Raw genomic sequence first — 9494 nt, 5'->3', positions numbered from 1 at the left:
TTTTGAACGTGATTTTTCTTCAATCCCTCATTTAAAAAAGTTCAAAAAGAAGACGCGTGCGGAGGGGGCTGAATATTTGTTAAATTACGCTACAGCACTTATATTTTTACACTTATTGGCTATTAACTGTGAGCAGACAGAGTGTCAATCAATGCATTGGAGAATACAGTGAACATAAATGAAAAGTAACGTAGTTGCTTGTCAGGTTTTCCTAACAAGCAACCATATTTAAAAAAAAATTTTGTCCTGCTACTATACATTTAAAAAAAAAAAATGTATTGGTATATTTGATAATTAATTGCACGACTCATATTCACATCCCTAAACCTGAAGAGTCCAATTAAGTCGCACTTTCTGCATTAAACTGTAAACTCACAGGAAACTAAACAGTTAAAATGGGCATGACTTTGCATAGAAATGCAAGAAAACATTTTTCCAGAGAAAACAAACACGTTTCGGGGGTAAAACCTTTATTAGCTCTCCTTTTTTAATAGGAATAACCCTTAAATACAGAAGAGCATCCACAGTAGCTTTCAAGCTTTGAATCTTGAATTTTAAGCCTATATTTAAATATATGCATTTCCCTGCAAGTAATAATTTCAATTGAAATGTGCACCCAATAACATCAATTAATATTTAAATATACAATGGATTTCCAGTCAACATACTGAAGACAACTGTGGAAACACAAGCAGTAGTTTGTTACAGTTTTAAACTAATCATTTTAAATTAACCACGAAATGTAACAAGAAACAAACAAAGATAGTTTCAGGGTTAGTGACATTTCGTTTTATTTCCTTCCCTCTCATTTGAGAGTAATGAATGGTGTCTGTGAGCTGTTTAAATATCATTTAGCCTGCTATAAATGTATGACACAATCCTACAGTTCACAAAAACCCACAGTTCTGACTCTCACATTGTGAAAGAACAGGCTGAAAAAAGCTGAAATGCTCTTTTTTAAAACCACACTGAAAAAGACAAGAGCAACTAAAGCAGAGGTATTTAAGCAGGTGGTGATAGCAGTTAAACTGCCCCTTTGTCACCATTACATTACAAAGAAGTTCTGTCATAAATAAATTCCTTAATATTTATACACTGCTTTTTTTCACCTGTTGCTATCAGATAATACTGCACATCCTCTTTGTATCGTCCTCAAAATACCCTGAGCTGTTACGAAGGTCAAGCATTGAACCATTTTTTTTCCCTTCATTCATATCCTGTAGTAGCATTAGCTCATTAATGTGCAGATTAATTTGGTACATTAAGGTTTTGTTATATTTGCCTTAAACGTGCTGTATGCCATCAATGTGAATTTTCTGTTTTGCTTTTTGACTTCTTTTAAAGAATCTATAAAGTATGACAAAAAGAGGAAGTATGCTATAAATGTATGACACAATCCTACAGTTCACAAAAACCCACAGTTCTGACTCTCACATTGTGAAAGAACAGGCTGAAAAAAGCTGAAATGCTCTTTTTTAAAACCACACTGAAAAAGACAAGAGCAACTAAAGCAGAGGTATTTAAGCAGGTGGTGATAGCAGTTAAACTGCCCCTTTGTCACCATTACATTACAAAGAAGTTCTGTCATAAATAAATTCCTTAATATTTATACACTGCTTTTTTTCACCTGTTGCTATCAGATAATACTGCACATCCTCTTTGTATCGTCCTCAAAATACCCTGAGCTGTTACGAAGGTCAAGCATTGAACCATTTTTTTCCCCTTCATTCATATCCTGTAGTAGCATTAGCTCATTAATGTGCAGATTAATTTGGTACATTAAGGTTTTGTTATATTTGCCTTAAACGTGCTGTATGTCATCAATGTGAATTTTCTGTTTTGCTTTTTGACTTCTTTTAAAGAATCTATAAAGTATGACAAAAAGAGCAAGTATTTAGTATAACACACACAAACACAGAGGAACTCTAGTTCGATATCTAGTTCTCGAGATGAAGCAATATTTTAAAATAAAACAACTTCCATTCCATCCCTTATCGCTCCCTGGCGCGCGCACACACACACACACACACACACACACATTCCTTTCTACAGAGATTAGTCAGTCTCTGTCAGAACAAACCCTATTTATGCAGAACACAAAGAGTTTAGTCAAACATTCATAAAAACTCACAAAAAACCATCTACATCCATTGAACTCCAATACACAACCTCTGTAAAAGAAAAATCCTTCGTAAAATGAAACAAAAACAAGGTCTGATGGCTTTGAGCTGAAGTTTCCAAAGCAGACTGAGTGACATTTAGTGAAATAGAGTGTGGCTGAGTTGACAGACCATGCTCGGTCATAAAGCAGTCAGGGTTTTCTTTGTCACAAGACGAAGAATCACTGGGAATAACAAATATGAGCCTATCAGATAAAAAAAAAAAAGACAAGGATCTCCCAGCTTGAGAGATGCTTTGCTGCACGGACTGCCAATGTGCAAAGAGAAATGAGACTCAAACAGCCACTCCTGAAACACCCAAACGCACATAAAAGGCTTTTCAGGACACCCAACTCAACACAGACAGGAAGTTGAAAGCAAGTTGCATAAAACGGATCTCATGATTTTTGCAGGCTCAAAGAAGTCTTCCTGAGACATGCATCAGACTTCTACTCGTATACTGTATAGATAGAACTACTTGAAGAGATAGTTCACCTAAAATGAAAATTCTGCTATCATTTACTCACCCTCATGTCATTCCAAACCTGAATGACTTTCATTCTTCAGTAAATCACAATAGATAATATATAAAAAAAAAAAGTATTTTAAAATAATCTTTTGGTCCATATAATGAAAGTCATGAGATGTTGTTTTGGTCATTCAAGTTCAGAACAACATGAGGGTGAGTAAATGACGATACAATTTTCATTTTTGGGTGAACGAATCCTTTAAATACAGCAAGTAGTAGTAGTCAGTGCTAAACTTAAAGCTCTTAAACCTTCAAATAATACTAAAAACTAGGGCTGCACGATAAATCGCATGCGATATTTAATGCGCATCTTGTCAGTAAAGCCGCTTCTGTAATCAGCGGTAAATCTCCATCATGCTTTCACATGGAGCAACATTTACTACACCGAGCCGTTGTTCACAGGCAAGCTGCGCAACACCACGTTCATAATCGCGCGATTTTTTGCGCAGCTTGTCAGTGAACAACGGCTCTGTGTAGTAAATGTTGCTCCATGTGAAAGCCCGCACGTGATGGAGATTTACCGCTGATTACAGAAGCGGCTTTACTGACAAGATGCGCATTAAATATCGCATGCGATTTATCGTGCAGCCCAACTAAAAACCCAACTTTGTATAGCAGACTGTATCTTCTCTAGACTGTATTTCCCATAAAACCTTGATGTTAGTGTTAATCAGCTGGCATGGGGCTTGTGTCGAGCCTGGTCTCGGATTGGTCCGTTCTCTGCTGCAGGTTTGTTGTCAAAGTTCCAGTCCACGGGATTGAGAAGCTGCAGGGTTTTCTTATGCGTCCAAATGGGGTTGAGGAAGAAGGTGAGCAGGAAGAGGCCTGTGAAGAACAGCAGTCTCTGAACCAATGGGATGTGATTGTTCATCTCCTCCCAATGATTCCAACTCACCCACCACATGTAGTAGGTCAGAACCATCCGGCAGTGGAACATGTGGATCATCATCCATTGGTTAGCTTTCCAGAACAGTGTCTTAGACCAGCCCACCTTAGAAAAGAAGTAGAGTTAAAACCAAGTTCAAAACAGGGTTTTATTCATTCAAATGTAGTTGATTCACAATTAGCTACACAGAGGGAATCTGAATATCAATTTCAACTGTATACTGACAGATTTTTGAACTCTGATCTCTGAAATCTAAAGCAAATAAACAGAATAATTCAAACCGTTGCTCCATCATGACAAGAGTTGACCTGAAAAAGAAAACTGACAGATAATTTATCGCTAACGCCTGCTATATTTACATAAAAAAATGGAAAAGCAGTGCAGTGGAATGCAGAAACACATTCTGTGTGAATGTCTCTTAAGGGGTTATTCCCACAGAATGTGTTTGGTTTTTGCATTTAAAAACAAGAAGCAGGGCAATGGAATAAAAATCTCAAGGTTTAGAGAACTTCTTTTTAAGAAGTTGAACTTTAATTTAAAAAGGTTGAAACTTTGTGAAAAAGTTCCTCTTTCTAAGAACAGTGAACAAATATAGCATAACTATAAAAGAGTTCTCAGCTTTAAAACATGATAAACTGTTGAACTGAGAAAGAAAACATGTTTTTGCCATGGCAAAATAAAAGTGAAACTGGCCGGCAGATGAGAAATCAAAGGCGTTCCAGAAGCTCACTAGACAAACCGTTTATTTGCAGCTTTGACTACAAAGCTTTTTCCTGTATATTATTTATTAACAAACTGCACTAAATCATACTAACAAACTGAGTTGTCAAGTAAAAAGTTTTCCTTTGACCTTTGCGTCTCACCTTAAGCAGCATCCAGGAGATGCAGGTGAAGGGTGTGCTCATCTCTAGCAGCAAAGTCACCATAGGGAGGAAATGACCCAGCCAGTTCCACACAACTGCCCCGGCGAACCCCGCGAGGGCGAAGAAGTGATGCACAGCTAACGGCAGGTCAAAGGACCGGAATGCCACATTGGACGCATGAAGGGCCACATTTTCAAACAGGAAGAATCCCGTAGCGGTCAGCACATTGAACCAGGACCAGTCCTCCTGCCCGAGAATCTTATCAGAGTAGACGGCAGAGTCCTCCATGAGCGCCCGAAGCCCTGCCACTGTGCTCTGGATGCCAAACACAGCCCGTGTCGCAGCCAAATCCCAGAAGACCTTGAAGGAAAGATAAAGATAGTAATGTTAGGAAAATTATCAACGCAACTCCAGTTCATCAATGAATGTGTTTATAATAAATTCTTCAAGACATTTTTAACTTCAAGCCATTGCTTTCTCCAGTGAAAAAGCCATCTCGTCTGATTTAGGAGAGAAATAAACAGATCAAACACCATTTACAAATGAAAACTGTCCAAAAGAGTTCTAAATAAATATGTCAGTGGATTCGGATGAGAAATGACAACAGGGGATAGACTTTTTCACTGGATGAAGCATTATAAGGATTATGGACATTTATAGTTGAAACACCTGAATGACGGATTAGTGTTTTTTTTTTTTTTTTTTTTTTTTTTTTTTTTTTTTTTTTTTTTTTTTTTTTTTTTTTTTTTTTTTTTTTTTTTTTTTTTTTTTTTTTTTTTTTTTTTTTTTTTTTTTTTTATACAAACATGCAGTTTTTTGCTTCTGAAGACATTAATAGACAGACTAGAGTCGTCTGGATTACTGCTCTGTTGAATAAACACAATTATCTACATCTTGGATGGCCAAAGGTTGATTGAATTTTCAGCAAATTTTCATTTTTGGATGAACACATTTTTTTTTTTCAATTTAAAAACAACCAAACAATCATTTAAAAAACCATATTAATGGCCACCTTTTCTTTGGCTGACAGTGAGCGGTAGGTGTGAAACAGCAGGCTAGATATGATGTGAGAGAGGAGGAAGATAAAGGTGTAGAAGATGAAGCCCAGGCTGATGATTTTCAGGTGAAAGTCCTGGGAGGAGTAGTCCATGCTGAAGTTGTGACCCGAGGACAGTATTAAATTATCTGGCTGGGAGGACATTGCTCAGATCTCCGAACGAATGTCAAGACTGCAGTGTCCTTTGGTAATGCGCCACACAGTCAGTTCCCATGAAACCAATTACCAGTCTAGAACAAGAGAGACACTCATTATATTATACAGACACATCCTCTGGCCCATTTGTCTGCATTAATCACTGAGAAAATACTCTGCCCTTTATTACAGTATTAAAACAAAATTCTGACCTTAAACAACATGTAATCTAAATCATATCATTTATATACTCAGATGTATGCTTCTTACTTCTCATTTACTAGTACTATAAATATAATTTCTACCTGTTACAAGTTTCTGTTTGTTTTCTTAGTTTGTTGTCATTGTTCTTACCTCTTGTAGACGAAATAACGCCCACGAAGCACATTCCTAATTCTTTTCTGCGTATTAAAGACCTCAACTATTAATTATGTCTTTTGATGTGAGCTCGACAATAACATAGCTCACATTCCTTCAGCGGGTGCGAACAACTGCACACCGCACAGTTACAACTAACCCTTCAGAGACCGGGAGACGTCACGTGACCTCATCCAATCACATGATCAGGCTAATTTATAAACGCTACTCTGTTGCCCCCTGCTGGCAAAAAGGATGTAGAATTTTGAAGGGTTAGCAGCAAATGTAATTTTTTTATATATTTTATTTTCAAGTATGATTTTAGGCTACCCATACACACATATATATATATATATTTTTTTACCCAGAAACATTGAATTAAGAATCAATGTTCCAGTTGTACTTACAGAAACGTTTCATTTTGATTTCATTATAAATAGACTTTGCATTTAAATAATTTTTTATTTAAATGAAACAAATTCAATACATTCAAATTTAGAATTCAATATTTTTTATAAATGTATCTGAAAACCAATATGGTGGACGTTTTGTAGAGCTGTATTGCAAAATTAAAATCTGTTTTGATGAACTTTTGAACTTTAGTTAATGTTTAGGCAGATTACCAAAATGTCCTCAGATCAGGGTTTAAATAAGCACAGTTAGCCACAATTTTGATGTTTTGTCACAAAACTGGTGCTGGACTAGTGAAACAAATGCGAGACAACTGTTGGGGAAAAGTAAAAATCGTTGTGTTGTTAATGTTGTGCAAAGTAAATTCAAGATAATCCAAATAACTAATTTCCTTCAAAAATTTTATGACTGAATTATTTACAATATATGATCATAGCAATAATCGAGTCATGAAAAGAAACACAAATAATCCAGATGACCAAAAAACAAAGTCAAATTTGTAATACAAATTTATAACACAATTTAAACATTTCATGAATACATAAAAATAAACCAAACTGATAAGTTTAACAATAAACAACATTCAAAAAAGTGATTTGGAAAGGCAATGAAGCAGGAAAACCCACATTCAGCATCAGAATGCTGCATGCCACCCAAAAAAAAAAAAACCCCAAACAAAAAAAAAAACAACTCAACCAATAAGGATGAGCAGAAAAAGAGTTTTGCTTCAACAAAGGATCAATTATGTATTTATATTATATATATTTATATATAACTATTTATATTTATATAATTCTGTACAAATAATGAATATTTGGTATTATATTCACCCTTCATATAGATATGATATACAGTATATTAAATGAAAATATTCTCAGCTAAACAACTACCTTTTTCATTTGTTAAATTCACTAAGATTTTATAATCTTTTCACATTCTGAGATCCAGGATTAATCCAGTCCCAAGATGAAGCTTCTCTAGAGTAAGAAACCGAAACAGGGGCATCTCAGTCCGCACCGGTACCAAAGGCCCGCTGGCTGGTTTCAAATACTGTGGTCCGGAGGGTTAACCATTTTCAATGAATCATTTCTTTTTGTTAAATACTGACTAATGACTTATTTTGATGGAAATAAATTTACATATGAATAGAGTAAATGCACATGGTGTTCATGAAAGCATATCTAAACAAGATGACCACTCAGTGCAACCCTGCTGATGAAAATACGGCAATCCGCAAACAAATCAACATTTGAAAATTGATTCCACTGTTCTAAAAGTTGGCAAGAGCATTTGTTCTTCCAGATGTTTGTTTAGATGTCAGCTCACCAAAACACTTTCAGACTGTCATGTTGAAATGATATGATGAAGCATTGGGAAGACGAAGTGCATGAAGGTCTGTGAACAGCAGAAGCTGTTCAAACATGTGGCACATAAACGTATTTGGCACATAAACACTGCCTGCATTACTGGCATGTTTGCATATTGATAATTGAGCAGGTTAATCAGAAAGAACAGCTGCCACACTGCAGGACCGCATAATCACAAACACATGTCCTTGCCATGTAGGGGGGAAAAACTTATAAACAAAACATGATTAAAATAATTAGTTCATTATCAATAATTCAATTCGCCATAATAAAAAATGAATTTCACATAATCAGCTGGTAACACTTACAAAAACGTTTCAATAGTTAACATGAACAAACAATGAACGACTACATTTTTTATTAACATTAACAAAGATGAATTCTGCAAAAAATATATTGCTCATTGTTAGTTCAGGTTAATCAATGCATTAACTAATGTTAACAAATGAGACCTTATTGTAAAATGTTACCCATCAAGTGTGCATTTAGTGTGTATTTTTCAACAGTCTGAATAGTTAGTAAGGCCAGGAGAGTGTCAGTAATGACCTGTGGATTTCTGTAAAGCCTGAAGCCCACGACTCGCACTACAAAGCTATAAATTGCCCAGAACTTGTTCCAAATAATTACTAACAAAATAATCCATCAAAACTTCCGTTGGTGTGAAATGAGAGCTAAAACACTGTTTTGTGACTTTAGGCTCAATTTACAGCAGAAATGCTGTGTTTTGAAAAAATACTCCCAAAATTCCCTCTAGCTTGAAGCCAGTTTCATCGATTACAAGCCTCTCGTAGATGAAATGCTGTAATTGTGTTTGAACAATGACTTAAGCGGAAAAAAAACAAAAAAAATACAGAGCACAGGGAAATTAAAAGAAAATATTTGCTTCTAACGACAAGCTCTTCTCAAGGTCATCTCGCGAAGGAAATTGAGAATATAAAGCTACAAGGAAGTCGAGTGGAAGTGATAAAACTAATCTCCTCTAATCTCTGGCCCCCTCTCCTTCTATGATGCAGAGGCAAAAACAGGGCAGTCTCAACAGAACGTGGGGAAATAGTTACTTTTGAAATGAAATGTGACCTTGTATGATAGATAGAGGATGTCTGTAATGATATATATAGTGGATAAAATATGGCATTTTTAAATAACATGGTATAAAGTAAGTCTTTGTGAAGGTTTTTGAGGCTGTCGGCAGTGACACTTCAGTGGCTGCGAGTCACTGAGAGACAACCATAAGTGGTCATGCATTTACGCTTCATATTAACAATACATCAAACTCTTTTATCTGAAGTGTTAGAGCTGGACTGCTGCATGTTTAAGCTGAAATCTCTCTCTGGAACAGAAAGTGGGTCCCTTTAGTGATATATTCTTAATGAAGCCTGCATTTTAAAACAAATTCAATGATTGTATAACAATCCAAAACAACATTGACTTTTCTGGTTTTGATAATCTAATATAATCAACCATCCTGTGTACTGCAGTCGCCTGTTTGGACAAATGCCATCAAATAGACTCAAGAACAGAGTTTGATTGTACAGTTAAATCATTCTGCACTTTCGGTTCTCACAGATGTGTGGTATGTGGACTGCATGCAGTCTTACATCTATCACCAACCGCCAAGTCATCTAGATAATAATGGGAACACCCAAAGTCTCCTTCAGTCGAGAGAGAATCATTGATTCTCTTTGTCAAGACACACAGAAAAGACATAAAAAGCCGTTTTTCTTTTTCTT

The 9494-nt window shown here is 35.8% G+C and overlaps 1 protein-coding gene across 1 annotated transcript; it reads right to left on the bottom strand.

The window, feature by feature from the left end:
• Positions 1-3248: 3248 nt before the first annotated feature.
• LOC107715946 (protein CLN8-like) lies at positions 3249-6164 on the bottom strand. Its single transcript, XM_016522208.1, has 4 exons — positions 5984-6164; positions 5450-5724; positions 4438-4797; positions 3249-3679 (listed from the first exon to the last, which is right to left on the bottom strand). Exons 2-4 carry the CDS (start codon positions 5636-5638, stop codon positions 3359-3361), a joined length of 870 nt encoding a protein of 289 aa, XP_016377694.1. The 5' UTR covers positions 5639-5724; positions 5984-6164; the 3' UTR covers positions 3249-3358.
• Positions 6165-9494: the final 3330 nt, after the last annotated feature.

Source organism: Sinocyclocheilus rhinocerous, unplaced genomic scaffold (assembly GCF_001515625.1).
Source record: "Sinocyclocheilus rhinocerous isolate Xijiao unplaced genomic scaffold, SAMN03320098_v1.1 scaffold749, whole genome shotgun sequence".
In the NCBI taxonomy this organism is placed as follows: domain Eukaryota; kingdom Metazoa; phylum Chordata; class Actinopteri; order Cypriniformes; family Cyprinidae; genus Sinocyclocheilus; species Sinocyclocheilus rhinocerous.
The sequence above is the reverse complement of the archived record's forward strand: the minus strand, read 5'-3'. Positions and strand labels throughout refer to the sequence as shown.